Source organism: Pipra filicauda, unplaced genomic scaffold (genome assembly GCF_003945595.2).
Source record: "Pipra filicauda isolate LSUMZ 115617 unplaced genomic scaffold, ASM394559v2 scaffold601_size279085_pilon, whole genome shotgun sequence".
Lineage (NCBI taxonomy): Eukaryota > Metazoa > Chordata > Aves > Passeriformes > Pipridae > Pipra > Pipra filicauda.
This window is the reverse complement of record NW_024104756.1, coordinates 155,762-174,398: the sequence shown is the minus strand read 5'-3', so window position 1 is coordinate 174,398 and position 18,637 is coordinate 155,762. Positions and strand designations below refer to the sequence as shown.

The 18,637-nt window shown below is 56.1% G+C and overlaps 3 protein-coding genes and 1 long non-coding RNA gene across 7 annotated transcripts in view; 2 read left to right on the top strand and 2 right to left on the bottom strand.

Moving 5' to 3' along the window:
- The window catches only part of TP73 (tumor protein p73), a 30,687-nt gene extending 20,974 nt beyond the window's left edge, over positions 1–9,713 (top strand). For 2 of the 4 annotated variants that reach the window (XM_039388041.1, XM_039388042.1), the window contains 10 exons: positions 1,979–2,165; positions 2,282–2,397; positions 2,902–3,011; positions 3,412–3,554; positions 3,878–3,966; positions 4,290–4,414; positions 4,570–4,724; positions 4,828–4,960; positions 5,723–5,816; positions 7,359–9,713. In XM_039388041.1, the coding sequence (XP_039243975.1) occupies positions 1,979–2,165; positions 2,282–2,397; positions 2,902–3,011; positions 3,412–3,554; positions 3,878–3,966; positions 4,290–4,414; positions 4,570–4,724; positions 4,828–4,960; positions 5,723–5,816; positions 7,359–7,679 (1,473 nt within the window). In that variant the 3' untranslated portion in view covers positions 7,680–9,713. Of the gene's footprint in view, positions 1–1,978; positions 2,166–2,281; positions 2,398–2,901; positions 3,012–3,411; positions 3,555–3,877; positions 3,967–4,289; positions 4,415–4,569; positions 4,725–4,827; positions 4,965–5,722; positions 5,817–7,358 lie in introns of those variants that run through there. The other 2 variants (XM_039388044.1, XM_039388043.1) reach the window with 2 other exon arrangements.
- On the bottom strand, positions 8,289–10,638 carry LOC113993820. Its single transcript, XR_003542781.2, has 2 exons — positions 10,210–10,638; positions 8,289–8,703 (listed from the first exon to the last, which is right to left on the bottom strand). It is a non-coding gene; the product is annotated as an uncharacterized LOC113993820 (long non-coding RNA).
- Positions 10,639–10,662: 24 nt separating this feature from the next.
- Positions 10,663–13,454, top strand: CCDC27 (coiled-coil domain containing 27). The gene is made up of 6 exons (XM_027732320.2): positions 10,663–10,901; positions 11,719–11,849; positions 11,985–12,062; positions 12,313–12,525; positions 12,994–13,098; positions 13,222–13,454. The coding sequence occupies exons 1-6, from the start codon at positions 10,793–10,795 to the stop codon at positions 13,357–13,359; spliced, it is 774 nt and encodes a 257-aa protein (XP_027588121.1). The 5' UTR covers positions 10,663–10,792; the 3' UTR covers positions 13,360–13,454.
- Positions 13,455–13,680: 226 nt separating this feature from the next.
- Positions 13,681–18,609, bottom strand: LRRC47 (leucine rich repeat containing 47). Its single transcript, XM_027732313.2, has 7 exons — positions 17,974–18,609; positions 17,447–17,893; positions 16,649–16,765; positions 16,224–16,339; positions 15,654–15,756; positions 15,203–15,292; positions 13,681–15,028 (listed from the first exon to the last, which is right to left on the bottom strand). Exons 1-7 carry the CDS (start codon positions 18,607–18,609, stop codon positions 14,807–14,809), a joined length of 1,731 nt encoding a protein of 576 aa, XP_027588114.1. The 3' UTR covers positions 13,681–14,806.
- Positions 18,610–18,637: the final 28 nt, after the last annotated feature.

The following is an 18,637-nucleotide window of genomic DNA, read 5'->3' as shown; positions in this document are numbered from 1 at the left end:
GCCATAATGCACCTCTGCTCTTCCAGAGCAGTTATAGTTCCCAGGCATGTTGAGGGCTGCCCGGGAATGTCTACATGAAAGGATCCTTTGACAGGAGTTGTCAGTATTTTAACACCTGGCAAGGGAGAGCCCCCTCCAAATAACCCTTGTTTTGCCACAGTGCCTCCTCAAACAGAGGGCATTAAACCCCATTGTGGTGGGCAAGTGGGTTCCATGGACCACAGCCACGTGGGAGCTTCATCTCCAGCGGGGCAGGGGGAGTCACTGCATTCCCAGTGGAGCCCGTGGGCCTGATCCCTGCTGGGGATGTGGGATCAGAGCTGGGAGCTCACCTGGCCGTGCAGTCAGCGTTATCCAGTGTCAGTGCAGAACTTGGCCATTCCAGTAGCAGGTGGTGTTTCCAAGGTCCTCTCTCCTGCTGGGTGAGTCCATGTACCTCCACAAAGGAAGGTTAACTGTTGCTCCCTCCTGGTCACACCCTCCAGGGACCACAGCATCGTCCTGCTCTCCCCAGTGCTGAGCAGGCTCTAACCCCAGGACACCTCACTGTTGTGCCTCCAGGACCTGGTACCTGCTGCCAGCCTGACCCAACACATCCCCACACTGCAGGAACTGCTGTTTGCCTTGGGAGAGCCTGTGCCTTTTATGTCTTCCCAGAACTCTCCTGGAGACCACCTCAACGAGACAAACCTGGAAATGGTTTATCTCCTTTGCCCCTGTCTCAGTCCCTGAGGTGGTGGGAGCACCTCGCTCAGGCACAGGTGGCTCCAATCCTGCAGCCAGGGCAGCAGGGCAGGGAGACACAGATCCTTCCTGCCTGATCCACAGCTGCACTGAAACACACTCATGGCCAGGAAAAGTGGGGACTGGGCCATTCATGTCAGCCCCTGAATCTGCTCCCAGACCCGTCTGAGCAGCTGCTGAGCCCCCTGTTTTGGGCAGCCCGAGCTCAGGAATCCCCCTGCACCAGGAGAGCAGAGCAGAGCTGCAGCCTCGCTCCCCTCAGCACACCTGTATTTGGATGGCTCAGGACAAGCTTTAACATCCCCACAAATACTCTGCACGGTGGTATTTTTTTGGCAGCAGGCATTGTGTTGTGGGGATGAGATAAAATACCTTGAGCAGGAACATGCCCTGCCATGCAGGGACGGGCGCAGGGGTGGGCTCGTGTGTAGCAAACACATTCCTTGCGAGATGGAAAACAGCATGGCACGGCTCAGAGGGAAGGGAGTTGCACATCCCCACACCTGGGAGCCCGGGTAGTTCCTGGAAGGTGAAGGACATGTTCTCCTTCCCCAGCCCTGCTCTGGAGCAGCTCAAGCTGCAGCCCCAGGAGCTGCCCCCGTTCAAGGTCCTTGTGAGAGGAGTTTGCCACTGAGCAAACCCATCTGTGCCCTCACAGGGAGGAATTTGGTGGCCAGAAACTTTTTTCAATGCAGAAGTGGCTGCAGGTGCTGTCTCCAGCTGCCACAGAGCATCCTCCTCCCATGGCCACCCCGGGCAGTGGTCGTGTCCCCATCATGTCCCCACCATGTCCCCTCCACGAGCCACTGCTGCTGCAAAGGATCGAGCTGGGGTCAGGACAGATCTGTCTGTGCCAGAAGTAAACTCCCAGGTCCTGTATAATTAGCCATGACACTTTTAATGACATTAAGCACGATTTCCTCGGGCTGTGGTGTTCCCAGCCCTTGGTGCTCCCAGCTCTCCACTCAGCCAGAAGCCTGGTGCGAGAACAGACTCAGGGAAGTGTTTCAGGATGGGCTGAATGATGCCTGAACGAGGTGGCTGTATCTGCTTCACGTGGGAAGTGGATACCACATAGTGTGAGTGAAATGGGTCAGATTTCAGTATTTCCAGGGGAAAGGGAAGAGAAGGGAGCCCTGTGTTTACACCACAGTGGAGGAAGCCAAGGGCGGGCAGGGGAGCATCCGCTGTCCCCTCAGTGACGTTCTCCTGACGGGTGTCTCCTGTTTCCCAGTACTCCCCCCTGCTGAAGAAGCTCTACTGTCAGATCGCCAAGACATGCCCCATCCAGATCAAGGTGTCCACGCCGCCGCCCCCGGGCACCATCATCCGGGCCATGCCCGTGTACAAGAAGGCAGAGCACGTCACCGAGGTGGTGAAACGCTGCCCCAACCACGAGCTTGGCCGCGACTTCAACGACGGTGAGTTCCACCCTCCCCGGGCCCGGGAGCCACACACCCCCCTGTGCCACGGCCCTCGTGGGCACAGGATGGGCATCCTGGGCAGCCACTTCTCTAACCAGAGGTTTGCCTTGCAGGCCAGTCAGCCCCTGCCAGCCACCTCATCCGGGTGGAAGGCAACAACCTCTCGCAGTACGTGGACGACCCGGTGACGGGCCGGCAGAGCGTGATGGTGCCCTACGAGCCCCCGCAGGTACCCGGCTGCTGGGGAGGGGGCAGGACCGGCCTCTGCCCCCGGACGGGCTCGTGCCCTGTGGGTGACCCACGGGGACAGGGCTGCTTGGCAGGACACATGAGGCCAGAGTGTCCCCTTGCCCTGGCACACCTTAAGGCCACCCCTGCTCTCCCCCCCACACCGGTGGCAGCTGCATTCAGCATCTGCATCTCCCAGTCCTGTGAAGCATCCCAGAGCAGCCTGGGCCAGGGATGAGGGGAGCAAAGGGACACCCCCTCTAGTCCTGCTGGGCGGGACCCCACAGTCCTCGTACAGTCCCCTGTTCCAGCTGGGACTGTCCCCACACCCCCCTTCCCTGGTGCTGCCCTCCCAAGGTGCCAGCCCTGTACCCTGTGCCCCTCGTCTTTGCTCCCTGGGGGAGACAAGCCTGCTTCCCCCCCTCCAGTTCTTCGCTCCCCAGAGTGTCCCTGCCTGCCTCCCCCGTCTCTCCCTGCTCAGCTCCTGCTCTCCCCTCCCGGGCAGGTGGGGACCGAGTTCACCACCATCCTGTACAACTTCATGTGCAACAGCAGCTGCGTGGGAGGGATGAACAGGAGGCCCATCCTCATCATCATCACCCTGGAGACGAGAGAGTGAGTGGCTGTGGGAGCAGGGGTGGGTGTCCCTCCTGCTGCGGGAGGGCTGGGGGCCCTTGGGAAGGAACCCTCCCCTGCAGGGAGCACCCCCAGGGAAGGGGATGTGACAGCCCCAGCCCATGGCATGGGAATGTTCTCCTCTACCAGCCCAGAAAAGGCTGGCATGGAGGGACCAGGGACCCAGCCCTCAGTTGGCTTCTCCCCTGCAGCTGGAGCCTTCCTCTGCCCCAGGAGCTCCTCTTCCCCAGGAGCCCACTGCTGAGGGCCTCCATCCATCCCTGAGGATCCCTTCCCACAGAGGGATGGGAGGACACTGCTGGTCTGGTTTCTGAGCTGGACTGAGCCACAACTAACTTCCCAAGGGGAAACAGGGTCACTGATTGCTCTGTTCTCCCAGTGGCCAGGTCCTGGGCAGGAGATCCTTCGAGGGACGGATCTGTGCCTGCCCCGGCAGGGACCGGAAGGCCGACGAGGATCATTTCCGGGAGCAGCAGGCGCTGAACGAGAGCGCGGCCAAGAACGGCAACGCCAACAAGCGCAGTGAGTCCCTCAGGGCACCCCAAACCCCTGCACGCCTCAAGGGCGGGCTCCAATCCACACCCAGGCACGATGCTTTGACCTTTCTCCACTAAATCTCCAGTCTTATAAGTCGGACCCCTCCCCTCTCCCTGCAGAGCCCAAAGCTGCCCGTGCAGGGCTCTCATGGCCAGAAATATTTATTCATTATTGTTAATAACAAAGGGACACTCCAATGCCAAGCCCCTGGGGAATGGCTTTAGCATCCTGCATGGCTCGAGCCCGGTGCTCCCCACCATGCCCTGCCTCCCAGGACCCTGCCAACGCTCGTCCCCTCTCCCTTCCAGCGTTCAAGCAGAGCCCCCAGAGCATCCCAGCACTGGGGACCGGCATCAAGAAACGGAGGCACGGGGAGGAGGAGATGTACTACGTGCCTGTAAGTGTGGGTGAGCTGCACAGGGTCAGAGCTCGGCTGGGGACAGTGGTGACATTGTCTCCTCTGCCAGCAGCACCTTGGGGGGATGTCAGGCAGGTCAGGGATGCACAGGCTCCCACAGGGCAGCAGAGCTGGGCAGAAACTCGGGAAACAGGAGCAAAAGCATCCACGGATGCACTTGTTCAAGGGATTGCTGGATCCTGAGCAGTCTCTGGCCACAGTGACAGTGCACTTTGCATTTCTGGGTGGAAAAAAGTGACCACGAGGAATTGGCCAGGTGGGACAGGAATACAGCAAAATCCTGGGCTTGTTCCCTCCTCCAGGTTCGGGGCCGGGAGAACTTTGAGATCCTGATGAAGATAAAGGAGAGCCTGGAGCTGGTGGAGCTGGTCCCGCAGCAGCTGGTCGATTCCTACCGGCAGCAGCAGCAGCAGCTCCTGCAGAGGCAGTAAGTCCTGCTGCAGCCCCTGAGACCCCACAGCCCCCGGGAGGGGCAGGGAGCCTCGGCAGGGAGGTCTGATGGGCTGGAGGGGAGCTGCAGGCTGCAGCAGGGCAGCTCCATCCCCCGGCCCAGGCTGAGCAGCACGTGCCCTCCCTGCACAGGAGCCAGCTGCAGACACCTTCCTCCTACGGACCCGTCCTCTCCCCCATGAACAAAGTCCACAGCACAGGGATCAACAAGCTGCCCTCTGTGAACCAGCTGGTGGGGCAGCCAGCACAGCACGGCCCTGGCACTGCACCCAGCCTGGGCCCCATGGGTACGTGCTCCCCTGGCCAGTCCCAGCACAGGGGCTCTCCCTCCCAGGCAGGGGGGGATCACGGCAGGGGGTGTCTAACAGGTCCGTTTGTTGTCCCTGCCAGGACCTGGAATGCTGAACAGCCATCCCATGCAGTCCAACGGGGAAATGAACGGGGGCCACTCGTCCCAGTCCATGGTGTCGGGGTCCCACTGCACCCCCCCGCCGCCCTACAACCCCGACCCCAGCCTCGTCAGGTAGGGAGGGCACCCGGGGCCCTGCCTGTCTTGTCCTCTGCCGTTCTTTGCTGTGTCCCTCGCTCTAACCTTCCCATCTGCCTGGCAACTGGTCAACTGGCCACCGGCCCCAACTGAGAAATCACTGCTCCCAATCACACAGACTGTTCCTCTCAGCTCAGCAACCAAAGCCCAGCTACCGACCAGTCAGAAAGCCCCACTGCCCTCAGACACCCCCGTGGGAACCCTTCCCTGATTAGTCAGAAGTTAAATGCATCCAGACAAGGGTCTTGTCCTACATGTCCAATGTAGCCTTGTGAGCTTCCCCCTTCCCCTTCCTCCCAGCAATGCCTGGAAATGGGTCCTCGTGGACTATTCCCATCAGGAATGCATTCACAGCTCTGCAGCTTTTTAATGTTTTGGTCTTTAAAAAGACCACAGATGTTTCTGCACCAGCATCCACTTGGGGCAGAGCCTGGCTGTGCTGCTCAGCCCAGGGCATGTCCTGACACCCCTCCCCAGTAGCTTGAGCTCCCTCACATTATTCTAAGTTCCTGAGCCAAAACCTCTGAAATCAGGAGAAAAACATATGTAGCTTTAGGAATGAACACAATCCCACACTTCCCTTTGACCTCAGTGGCAGTGGAGGTCCCACCCGTGGAGCTCTCCATGTCCCCCCACTCCTCCATGGCCTGACACGGTCTGTCCCACAGTGATGGTTTCCAGCACAGCTGTTGTTCATGAGAAGTTAATGCCACTTTATTTTCCAAACTTTTTCTGCAGTTTTTTAACAGGATTGGGGTGTCCAAACTGCATCGACTATTTCACCTCACAAGGGTTACAGAATATTTACCACCTGCAGAACCTATCCATAGAGGTAAATGCTTTGGGAAGATCTGTTCTTACCACTTGTTTCCAGCAGCTGTTGGTCTGAAAAGCAAAACCAAAAGTGTTTTAAGGGAAGGGAATCCTGTGCCCCAGCCCCTCACAGAAAACGTGTGCTCCCAGGACTGCTGCCTCCCACTCCAGCAGCCTCGCAGCATCTCAGGCCTTGATGAAAACCAAATCTCAGCTAGTTCCTCAAGACTGTCAGAAGCAAGAGAGATTAAATATCCCCAGGCCAGAGCTCAGGGAGATTTTTCCACCTAACACAGAAAACACATCTGAGGTGCTCAGTGGAACACCCCAAATCCCACAGAGCCAGCAGGGACACCCCACTGCAGCTCAGGGAGGTTTAATCTGATCTCACCTCTTCCCCTGTTAATCTTTAAGACAAAAGAGGCTGAAATAAGGGAGTTGAGCCCAGGGCATTTATAACAAGGGAAGCCAGGAATGAAATAGCCAAGATCAGGCAAAAGCTGGCAGGAAAAACACAGAGGGGATGCTGGAAGTACCTGTGTGTGCCCCAGAGCATTCAGCCTCTGCTGCTGCCACACAGTGGTGCCAGTACCTGGGTGGCACCAGAGCTGGGGCTTCCCCAGCCCATCAGGGGAATGAGAAGAAGGAAAACAAATAATAATCCTAAACCCTTTGAGCCATGGCAAGTCCCATACATCCCAGAGTTGGTGTTTTGGCTGAGACAGAGCCCCTGCCCAACCCCATTTTGCCCCAGGCAGGTGTAGCAGCATCTCCACCTGGCAGCTACACCTGTGGGAGAGATGATGATTTGTCACTGGTAGCTGGGGCCAGTTGCGTAACCTGAGCCTGGTTTTGGACCATTTGCTGAACTAACTCTGTGACCATCTGTCAGCTGTCCAAGGAAATGTTTGGAATGGCCAAAACTCGTGTCAGGGCGCTGAGCTTTGTGTCCAAGTCGGCGTTTGTAGCTACTAATTGCATACTCACTGTCTGCTCCAGTAACACTCCCCGAGTCTCTGTGTTGGCACTAACGTGGATCCCTGGCAGGTCCCCGCTGTGCCCGTGCCCGTCCTGGCCCAGGGCCCCAGTGGGAGGTCACCCACCTCGCCCGGCTGTGTGAGCTCGGCCTGTGGTGCTGGGACAGCCCCTGGTGTAGGGGGAGGTGCTGCTCCAGCCTCCCGGGCCAGGGCTGGAGCAGAAGCCCAGGGGAACAGGCACAAGGATGCTTCACATGCTGCTCTGAACCTGTGTCTGAGGGCAATGGTCCCCTCCCTGTCCTTCCTCTCGTTTCCACATCAGTTTGATGTGAACCCCTCCCAAAACACATCTCTGACCTGCAACGCTGTGGCTGAGTAACTGGGTTACAAAAGAGGAATCACCTGGGGGATGATGCACCCACGGCCTTGCTGTTGTGACCCGGGGGAGGTCCAGCCCTGCCCCGTTGGGTGCTCAGGCCTCGAGCCCACGTGGCCCCAGAGCATGACCGGGGGGGTGCGGGGCTCGGTCCCGCTGGTACAGCCCCATCCCTGCCGGCTGTGCCTCAGCGCTGCTGTCCTTCCAGGATCTCGGAGCACTGAAGATCCCGGAGCAGTACAGGATGATCATCTGGCGGGGTCTGCAGGAGCTCAAGCAGAGCCACGACTACGGGGCCCAGCAGCTGATCCGCTCCAGCAGCAACGCCTCCACCATCTCCATCGGCAGCTCCGGGGAGCTGCAGCGGCAGCGGGTGATGGAGGCCGTGCACTTCCGCGTGCGCCACACCATCACCATCCCCAACCGCGGCAACGCCGACGACTGGGCCGACTTCGGCTTCGACCTCCCGGACTGCAAATCCCGCAAACAGTCCATAAAGGAGGAATTCACGGAGGGAGAGATCAACTGAGCGGCTCCGGAGGCGGCAGCGAGAGACCAGGGGGGAGCTGAGCCCCCCATGAAATGTGTTTGCAGCCTCGGGCGCCTGGAGAAGGGTCATTTTGTTGTCCGAGGGGAACTGCGGGCCCTGAGCCGGGCGGGAGGCGCCTGCCCCGGGGAGGAAACTGCGGTGGCTTCGGCCGAGGTGAGGAGGAGGAGGAGGAAGAGGAGGAGGAGGAGGGCAACCGAGCCAGCTCAGCAGCTGGAGTGGGATTTCCGCCTGCCCGTGGCACGGGAGGCATCGTCTGGTCTGTGTTTTCCTGGAGCATCCCTGCATCCCACAGACGTGGTGTAAGGACAGCACGTTTTTCTCATCCCTGCTCACTGACCCTGTCTGTGTTCCCTGGGGCGTCCCAAACCCACAGGGCTTTGTCACTGCAGCACAGACTCAGCCCTCACCTGTGCAGGCATCGTCAGGACTGGTGCGAAGCCACATCCTGCTTTCCCGACAGACTGCCAAACCCTACCCTCAGCCCTCTCTAGAGCTGGAAAGAACCTGTTTGTCTGTTCCTGATGTGTTCTTGTACCTAAATATTGGTGTATATAAACAGCAGCAAATGTACATACAGTAAACTCATTGTGCTGTAAGGAGAGAGAAAGATTTATTTTCATGTAAGCTATAAAAATTGATACTGACTCCTGAGACACCACAGTGTCAAGTAAATTAATTTCATGTTGTAGCATGTAAAAATGCAGAAAATCCTGTTTCCAGCCTTATCTATTTAAAATCCAATTTTTTCTCCTCTGAATCTTTCACACAATTGCAGAGGAGGGAGAAAGCCAGTGATTGTCCTGCGAAGTCAGAGGTCTGGATTATCCCTCCCTGCTCTGTTGGAGAGTTTTGCAGACAGGTCAGACCTGGTGAGCCAGAATGCAGGCAGTGTAAATTCCATCCTGTCCTGGAGCACAGCAATGGTCTGGGTGACAGTTCTGTTCTGTTCCTGGTCACTTTTCCCAGCTGTAATTTCTCCCTTGATTCGGGCTGGCAAAAAAACCTGCACAGAAAGCAAGGACATACAAAGTAGGTGTGTTCCCTCCCTGAATGCTAATTCCCTACACATCTGGGAAGGCAATGTCCCACAGCAGGTCTCAGAAAGGCCCAGGAAGTCACAGGAGCTCCTGCTGTGGGAGGGAGCACGGGTGGACAGGGAGCTGCTGCATCTGCCCCCTCAGCCCTGGGTCACTCGAGATTTTGGGCAGGCTGAGGGAACCCACACAGAAACGATGCTCCTGGCACCTTCCCACTGCCTGTGGAGGCCTCCAAAGGCAGCCCTACACCTGCTTCCCACCTCCCCAGGCTGGGGAAGGGGCTGCAGACCCTTCCCGAAGCCCTGGACTCTAAGCAGGAACAAAACAAGAGCTCGAGCCCCACCTATGACATTCAGGGCTCCCCTGGGATGCACCTTCTCCTGCGGGCAGGCAGTGTCTGTTCCCTCTCCAGGGGGAACACGGCTGTGAGTGCTGGAGCCCCGGGCCCAGGTCCCCTCTCCAGTGCCCTGTCCTGGTGTCCCACAGCAGCTCCAAGCCCTCAGCACGCAGGGGTGGCCTCCTCTCCCTCCTGTCCTTCCCACTCTCCGGAGATGGGTGAGCCACACGTGCAGAGTCACTGTCCCTGAGGCTACCCCACCCCTCCTACCACAGGGATTGGGAACAGACTCCTTTGGGACTGGAACCCAACTCCCTTGGCTGTGGCTGATGTGTGAATGTGTGTCCCCAGGTAACAGCTCAATAAAGCACTTCAATGCTTTAAAGCTTCTGCAGCAACCATTCACATTTCCAGCATTAACAGGGGCTGTTCCCAGCAGTATTAATGGATCACTCCATGGCAGGAATGGTACTTTTTGTAATGTTACCTTTGGAAAATGTGTTATTTTTACAGCTGTGGTTTTTCTTTTGTGGTTTGTTGGTTGTTTTTTTGTTTGGTTTGGTTTTGGGGTTTTTTTTGGTAACACAATAAAAGCACATGTGGGAATTGCTGCATCTGGCAATTAAAATTGTACAGAAAGTGCCCTCCTAACCCACATAAACCTTCACCTTAGGACCTCAAAGGGCCTAAAGCTGCTGAAACCAAAAAGAAACCCACCTGTGAGTAATAAACTGCTACAGTGAGTACAGAGAGGCAAGAGGTGGCTTCTGGATATATAAAACTTTCTTTTTTTTCTCAATAAATTACCAAAAAACAGTGAATGAGGTGGATAACAAGCATTAAGACATAGCTTTTCTGAGTTTGAAAAATTACTGTTAAAAACAATTTCCCAAAGGAAATTAAGTTACAAATGTCACCACTACTTCCAGTTTTAGGAATGTATATTCCACAGGCAGGAACTGGAAACTGATGGAACTAAAGAGTCTTGCAAGAAGCATTGTTTATAAACGAATACTCTGAAACTGAAGAAGGCAAGAATGTTGTTGTAATACAATAAAAACACCATCAAAAAGCTTTCAAAACACATCAAGAACCGGCCTGTGAGAGCCACACGGGAACAGGCAGAGCCACCCACCTGCACAGAGCTCCTCACCGTGACAAAGGTCCAAAGCTCCCGGAAAGCCCCGTGGCTGGAGGCTCTGCCTTCTGCTGGGCTCTGTGCTCCAAAGGAATCCTGGAATCGCAGAACGCTGTGGGCTGGAAGGGACCTCAAAGCTCACCTCGTTCCGACCCGCAGGGAGGGGGTCGGTGAGACAGGGATGGGCTGGGGGAGGCAGGGGAGGGTCGGGCCGGCAGAGGAAGGGTGGGACAAGCCCGAGGGGTGCTCGGTGCGGCTCCGCTCCGTCTGTCCGCCTGTCCGTGTGTCCGCTCGGGGACCGGCGCTCCCGCGGTCCCGGCGCAGCTCCGGCGCTCGGGATGCGCTCCCGGGATGCGCTCCCGGCGCACTCGCACGGGCAGGAGGGGCAGGACGGCGGCTCCAAGGCCGGGGAACGCGGCCCCGCAGTCGCAGAGCCGCTTCTCCCCCGCCCGGCCCCGGGCGGGCACTCGGAAGCGGAAAACACCGCCCGGCCCACGCCGTTGCCGGGCAGCGGCCCCGCTCCAAACCCGCTCCAAGCCCGCTCCAAAGCCCGTCGGGACCTGCCGGGAGGCCCCGGGCGATGGACGGGGAAGCCGCTGCTGCCTCGCAGGGGTCAGAGCCCACCCAGACCCTGGACCAGCTCCGGGAGGAGCTGCGGAGAGCCAAGGATGACCACAACATGGCCACAGGTACCGGGGAAGGTGCCCAGAACAACCATCCCGTGCCCAGCTCATCGCGTGTCTCGGCTCCTCTGACCCTGGGAACATCGCAGGGTGTTGCTCACAGAGCGAGGCTGAAATTGCCACCTGTTTTGAAAACACTCCCTCTCTCCTCTCGAAGTGAAGAACATGAGAAACCCCAGCAGAGAGAGCCCCAGCAGAGTCCCTGGGCACCCAGCAGTGTCAGCTCTGGCAAACCTGGGCTCGTGGTACCCTCTCCACGTGCCCTCAGAGCAGTGCCCACCTCACACAGAGTCATGTAGTTTAATAGAATAGTTTGGGTTGGAAGGGACCTTAAAGCTCATCCAGTTCCATCCCCCTGCCATAGGCAGGGACACCTTCCACCAGCCCAGGTTGCTCCAAGCCCTGTCCAACCTGGCCTTGGACACTTCCAGGCATGGGGCAGCCACAGCTTCTCTGGGCAACCTGTGCCAGGGCCTGCCCACCCTCACAGGGAATAATTTTTTCCCAATATCTAATCTGAGCTTGCTCTCTGTCACTTTGAAGCCATTCACCCTTGTCCTGCCACTCCAGGCCCTTGTGAGTGATCTCTCTACACCTTTCTTGTAGCTCCCTTCAGGTACTGGAAGGCCACAGTCACCCCAAAGCCTTTTCTTTTCCAGGCTGAACAAACCCACAAAGCACCACAAACCACATTATCACCCAGTGTCACTGTGGCTGCAGCATTAATGTGGCCCACAGTGTCTACTCCCAGCCCATGGCTTTGCTCATGTTCACCTAAGGAGGCACAGAGCTTTTGGCCTAACACAGCACTCCCACTCCACAGGTGCCATCTCTTCCTTGCAAAGACAACTGGAGATCCAAGAATCTGAGCTTCGGAGATTCAGATACGAGAACGAAATGCTTCAGAAGCAGCTCAGAGAGCGAGAAGAGCAGCTCCAAGCCATGTCTGACAAGGTACAGCCCGAGTGGCCGTGGCTGGCAGGAGAGCTGGCAGCTGGGAATTTGGGATTTACGCAGCAGTTCCCTCTCTCATAGGCAGGAGGGGCACCTGTAACTGTGAAACGAAAGTGTAAAATATTCTGCCTTCAGTTTTGCAGCCTTACAGAGGAACAGAGGAAGGAAGAAGCAATGGTGATGATGCAGGAGGAGAACGACAGCCTTCGACAGGTGAATGTGGTGCAAAGCCACCAGAGAAAATTCTGGTATTTGCTGCTTCACTGGGCTTGTTTGGCATTTAATCCCTCTACTCAATCCAAGTAGTTTTAGAGGAAATGCCAAGTAATAACAGTTACGGGATACTGGTGAGTTTGTTTGTCCATAGACTCTGCCCAGGAAATACCAGAAGCATTTGGAAGATGAGGCCAAACCTGCTCACTTTCTTCCCCACAGTAACAGCTGGATTTCTGCATCTGCTCAGGTTGTTACAGAACAGGAATCCCAGCTGGCTAAGCAGGAGGAGCAGATCAGTGAGTTAGAGGGGACAATCAGACGGCTCCGGATCGAGGTTGTGACCAGCCGCCGCCACGCCCAGGAGCAGAAACAGGCCCAGGAGGAGACCAAGAGCCAGGTTGAGGCACTGCAGCACAAGGAGGTGCAAACCAAAGTGGCACTGGAACGCATCAGCAGCAAGGTAAACACAGCCTCTTTCACCTCAGAGCCCTGCCTTTCTCTTGGGACACACCTGGGAATCGCAGTCCATTTGCTCCCCGGTTGTTCAGCAGGCAGCTCTTACACCACTTACAATGCCAACAGGCCTCAAATACCAGAAGCCCTTGAGAAACTAGAGTTCAGAACAGTCACATCACCAGATTTCTAACATCCTTCCAGACTCAAGGTAACAGGAACCACCTTAAAGCCACTTCCTGCAGGCAGACGTGCCTGATGCCTGGGGAAGGGCCGCAGCCCAGCCAGACCCACACCGTGACCACAGCACTTGTAGAGAAACCCAGAACGCCCATAATTTCTCACGAACACTTTCCATCTCATCACTCACCAGTACTTTGCCCAGGCCTGACAGTGCAGTCTCTGTAAATCCATGCAAACGTCAAGGAATTATATATACAGACTAAATGCACCTGCTTTCCTCTGTTATCCCAAGTTTGACAGGTTACGAAGCAAAATAATCCAGGCTGCGTTCAGTGTGGAGGGCCAGGACCCCCCCCACGCCAAGCTCACGGAGGAGCAGGTGCTGGAGGCATTGCAGGTATGTGGCTCTTCCAAACTCAGCTTCCAGCAGCCAGGAAGGGACTGCTGAGGTGAGAGAACACTTTGCAGCGCTGCTCTCCACCTCTGCATTCCCACTCCTTCACGTGTCCCTGATTTCCAGAGAATTGCTGACGAGCGGATGGAGTTCTATCACATGCTGAAGCACAGAGACATCAAGGTGCCCCTGTACTACCCCGGCATGTACAGTTCATCACCTCCCAAGAGGACGAGTTCTCCCCGAATGGAAAAGCTGCCCTGATGGCTGAGCCAGAAACCACCACCAACTTCAAGCTCTGGGTCCTTGGCTCTGAGCTGGTGACCTACAACAGATTAAACTCATTTTACCGAAATCAAGTTCTGCAGGAGTACCTGATTCAATTGTTTCAGCCGACTCAGAGCACAAGTCGCTGTGAGTCCTTGGTCTGTAGAAACACTTGACTTCCCAGGGAAGCCCAAAGCACAAGCTCTGGTTGGCTACAAGCAGCTGGGAAGTGTGAAATTCCAGTTTTTGAAGTGCACAACAGCTGCTTTGGGAAGTTTTTAAGTGAGGTGACTGAACATTCACCAGTGCCAAAATGAGTGACAGTGCCATGACTGCAAGTACTGTTTTATTTTTCCATTCCATATGCAAGTCCCAGCACAGGGATGTATTTGACAGAGTATCAGTTCAGTTAGGGCTCCAAGAGTATCATTTTTAACAGAAAAGAGTCTATCTGGAAGTGACCCTGGCTAAGGGAGAGCTGCAAGTTCACACCAGTGGTCACCTGGGTGTAGAGGTCACCCACAGACTGCCCAACTGAGAACTGCCCCAACTGCCTGTATTTTGGGAAGTGTCCCCAACACTCTCCACGTGGGGTGGAACAGAAAGCCCCAGGAGGGTCACTCTGGCACAAGTGTCTGTATTCTGGGGGGACAGGGAGCTTCAGCAGTGCCAGTGTGAGGCAGCAAGAGCCCTCTGAACAGACCTGAACCTCATCAGCATCAACAAAGCCCAGGCTCTACCACAGTAAATCATCAGCCACACAGACATTTCCACAGGGATGCAGGGTGGCTCTGAAATACTCTGGGACACTGTTAGGCATTTCAAATGACCACTTAAAAATGGGAGCTCTGTTCATGCCTGAACACAGAAACTGTCACTTTAAAACTCATCCCACAAGTTCTGACAGCAATTAAATGTTTCTGACAGGAACTAAGTGTTCACAGTAACTCCAGATAAAACCAGAACCATGCAGAACGAGATGTCAGCAAAGTGGTTTGGCATTCTGATCCTGAATTGTGCCCAGCACAGGACCTCCGTTCCACACTGTCACCTGCTGCATTTCTCTGCTGCCAAAATAACGATCCAGACGAAGCACACCAGGAGGAAAAAGGGATCTTGCAGAAAACTGTGGCTGCATTTGTTTTAAATATCATGATGGTTTTCTCTACAAGTTGCTGCATTCTGATGTCTGACACCTCCTCTGCCATAAGTCCACATTTGAAGATGCTGCTCTCTCTGCCCTGTCCCAACACCAGTGTCTCTGCTAAGGCTGAAAGATTTCATTCTCTTTGCTGAAGCTCCTCAAACTCTGAAGCTGTTGCCTCCCCAGCAGGATGCTCTGCATCTTCTCTGTAGAAACCCAAACCCCCTCACTGTGTATGGGCTGTTGAACACGGGAAAAACAAAAAAGCAAAGGGAGTCCTCTCCTCAGCTGGGACAGCTGCTAACGGATCACGGTCAGCAGAGAGGACACCGTGGCCAGGTCAGTTTTAGAAGGATAAAGTACTTTCAGGTTTCCATCCGTGTCCACCACTCGCACCTGCTCCAACACCAGTGGCAGGTTCCCGGGCTCCAAACTCCCTGGTCCACAGAGAGCATCCAGCTCGGTATCTGAGCCTGAGCCTTCCTTGTTCTCCAAGGTAAACCTGTTCAGTTCCGCAGTTTTCTGTTAAAGCAAAATACAGAGAACAAGATCAATTCTGTGGCAGAGAATTAACGAGAGGGAATAACAATACTGCTAAAATACAAATCAACTTCTGTGTTCTCCGTGCACTTGAGCAATGACACATTTGGTAGGAGCCCACCAAGAAGAGACAGGATATTTTCCTGATCTCCCTACCAGGATGAGCGTGTCCATCACATCTTTGCAGATCTGTAAACTGGTATTGCTCGTCACCTCCAGGAACAGGTCACGGGTCTCTTTTCTAATCTGTAAGAGTTTCACAGTTAAAGCAAGTCAGGAGTCAGAGCATCTCACCCCCAGCCCTCTGACACATTTCAAAACACAGAACTACAGGCTTTCACTTAATTTAACCAGGGGTTAAGCACTGCTGTTCTTTTGCTCCTGCCCTTCCACAAAGCCTTTGCACAGGTAGGCTGGTGCCTTTGGAACAGATTTCCAGAGGTACAACTCTAACTCCCAGATCCCTCTCAGTCTGACAGTCGAGCACACAAGACACAGGCTGTGAGGGTTTATATCTGGAACACAACTTGTGTGTGTCTTTGTGTTAACTCTCAGCAGAAAGAAACACTGTTTAATTGACTAATGTATTCCCATGAACAGAGAGTACCTTTGTTTTCTCACTATTGGTTATTGGTGGGAAGGAAATCACAGCGCCCTCAGCATCCACCAGGCACGGGTAGTTGTCTTTGCCATCCAGCAACTGCAGGTACCTGCCAAAAGAAACAGTGCAGCAAAAAGTGAGTGACAGAGAGCAGCTGGACACAATGGCAGAAAACAGTGACAAAAAGGAATTAGTGTGTGACCTCTGCACGAGCAGTGAACAGCACAGGGCAGAACCACATGCTCATCTGCTCCTACCTGCAGATTTACCCCATCTCTGATTCACTTTGCTGAATGTGCACCACATACACTTCATTCTCTGCTTCCCTTCTATTTGCTGTTCTAAATAGATTTGTCACCTCTTGAATAACTCACATGACAATAATTTACTCTGGATGCAGACAGAAACACTGGAAGGGCACTGAGCATCCTCCCTTCCTTCCGGGTTACTCTTCATGCAAAAATTCAGTGTTTTTCACCTCAACTCCCAAGAGCTCGTGCTGGGTTTGTGAGCCCCATCCCCAGTGCAGTCACCTAAATGTGTGTGAAGAAAACCACAAATGACCAGGGTACTGACTTGTGCAGCCCAGAGACATTCTGACGCTTCTTCTGCTTCCGCTGCTCCTCAGCCTCCAGATGCAGCTGCCGGAGAAGGTCCTTTGCCTTGATCTCCTTCCGACCCAGGGGCATTATCTGCACCACACAAGGAAACAAACATTTGAATTCAAAACTCCTCTGAGCAAGTCAATAATTAAAACCATACTCCTGTATGTTGTCATTCCCCGTGCCTTTTTCAGCCTGGAAATATACCTTCCACTTCTCAGAGTGCTGTGAGTTTAAAGCTTTGTGTAAGCCACAACACCCACTTGAAATACAGGCTCAGTCGCTGGTACTAAACCTGGTACAGCATGATAGCAAGAAAATCAGTAGAGCTTCTAGAGTGAAGTTTCAGGAATTAGTTTTCTAGGATTTGTGGAGCAAGAAACTACAGCCAAGCCCTACCTTCAGCTCGTCAGGAGGCTGAATGTCGTAAGTCAGAGGAGCTTTGACCAGCTGCAAGTCGTGGGTGGCAATGGTGGCCACTGTGCGCCTCTCACAGATGTCCTCGTGCAGCTTAGTCTAAACCAAAATAAATCAAAAAGTGATTTACCCCTTCTGGGGTGCAGATTCTTCTATACTTAATGTCTGCAACACTACCAGCCAGGTGAGTATGAAACAGAGCCCTTCCCTTCCCCTGCGAGGTGCCTGTATCTGCACTGCAGCCCAAGCACAAAGGCAGAGAAGCCCAGCAGCACGAGACATTTCTCAACTGGGAAATCGAGTTTTAAGTCAGAAATCACAAATACTCTAACTCGAGAGCAGCTCCCACCTGCCACCTAAGGGACAGGTCTGTGGGTAGGACGCCTCAGTCAGAAGGCTGGGTGTGCAACATGGTTTTAGCACAGATCAGGGAACCTGGAGCCAATCCAGGATACGTGGACACAGGTTTATTTTTAGCTCTCAACAGGTTCCACAGCACCGACAAGCTGCTGTTACAGACACAACACAAACGTGAGCGCATCCATTGCCCTCATGGCAACACCTGAGCTCTAACAGGTCCTTCCCAAAAACCAGTTCTGCTGATTCTGGACTCACGGGGCACATGCTGCTGGCACAGGCCACTCTGCACGGCCACCCCTGGACCCTCCCACCCTACAGTTCACAAACTCATCTGCTGGAAGGAGCCTAGAACAGTCTATTTCCAACTCTTGACAGCAACATTCCTGCTGCAAACAAGTACCACGATGCAGCAGCAGTTACCTGCATTGACAGGAACCTCTTGAGAGCATTTCCCGGCTTTAGGTTCACTCCCTTCAGCACACAGCACACGATGAAGGGCCGAACATCTTTGACGCCCGGGCTCACTTTGACCACCAAGGGCGCCGGGTTCTCGGAGACGTGCAGAACCTTCACCAGCAGCCTGCTCGCCTCCTCCACCTCATCCTGCTCCCCATCCCCACCGTCCTTCTTCTGCTGCTTCTCCCTCTTCTTCTTCCTGACCTCCTCCCTGGCACTCTCGGCCTTCCCCTTCCCGCGGCCCCCGGCCCGCAGGTACTCCAGGATGGCCTTTGTCTGGCACCCGTTGACCATCTTCTCCAGCCGCTTGTCCCTCAGCGGGTTGCCCCTGAAGTTGGCCTCCTTCAGCCGGGGGCAGTCGGCCAGCGCCGAGGGCAGCTCCCGCAGCTGGTTGTTGGCCACGTCCAGGCTCTGGAGGAGACAGAGAGGGACGGTCAGGGCTGGGTGATGGAGACCCGGGAGTGCGGAGGGAGCCCGGGGCCCGCTCCCACCTTGAGCGCCGGCAGCGCCGCGATGTCCGCGCCCAGCTCCGCCACCTCGTTGTCGGCCGCGTCCAGCCGGCTGAGCAGCGGGAAGGGCGCGCCGGGGCCCGCGGGGGGCAGGAGCCCCCCGGGCAGCGCCCGCAGGCGGTTCCCGGAGAGCAGCAGCTCCTGGAGCTGCGGGGCGGCGCGGGCGAGCCCCGGGCCGAGCTCCCGCAGCCGGTTCCCGCTCAGGTTGAGGCCGCGCAGCTGCGGGAACGCCGGGGCCGCGTCCCCCGCGCCGTCCCCGGCGCCGCCGAGCGCGGCCGGCAGCGCCTCCAGCCCGTTCCCGGACAGGTCGAGCAGGCGGAGCGCGGGCAGGGGCCCGCCCAGCCCCTCGCCCAGCCCGGCCGGGCCCAGCGCGTTCTGCCGCAGCACCAGCGTGTGCAGCGCGGGCAGCGCGGCCGCCACGCCCGGGCCGAGCTCCCGCAGGGCCGCGCAGCCGCTCAGCTCCAGCGACTGCAGCAGCGGCAGCGCCAGCAGCGCCGCCGGCAGCCGCCCCCCGCCCGCCGCCACCCGCTCGGCCACCGCCGCGCCCGGCAGGCACAGCTCCCGCCGCCGCTCCCGCGCCGCCGCCTCCAGCTCCGGCCACGGCCCCGCCGCCGCCATCGCGCCGCGCCCGCCCCGCTCCTCCCAG

What these genes read in the sequence shown, in the direction of transcription:
- CCDC27 (XM_027732320.2), top strand. Translation starts at nt 10,793, where the DNA reads ATGGACGGGGAAGCCGCTGCTGCCTCGCAGGGGTCAGAGCCCACCCAG. An exon ending in TGGAACGCATCAGCAGCAAG is followed by an intron (nt 12,526 to 12,993) that starts GTAAACACAGCC and finishes TGTTATCCCAAG; the next exon opens with TTTGACAGGTTACGAAGCAA. An exon ending in AGGTGCTGGAGGCATTGCAG is followed by an intron (nt 13,099 to 13,221) that starts GTATGTGGCTCT and finishes CCTGATTTCCAG; the next exon opens with AGAATTGCTGACGAGCGGAT.
- LRRC47 (XM_027732313.2), bottom strand. Translation starts at nt 18,609, where the DNA reads ATGGCGGCGGCGGGGCCGTGGCCGGAGCTGGAGGCGGCGGCGCGGGAG. An exon ending in CGGCGCTGCCGGCGCTCAAG is followed by an intron (nt 17,894 to 17,973) that starts GTGGGAGCGGGC and finishes TGTCTCCTCCAG; the next exon opens with AGCCTGGACGTGGCCAACAA. An exon ending in AGCCTCCTGACGAGCTGAAG is followed by an intron (nt 16,340 to 16,648) that starts GTAGGGCTTGGC and finishes TGTGTGGTGCAG; the next exon opens with ATAATGCCCCTGGGTCGGAA.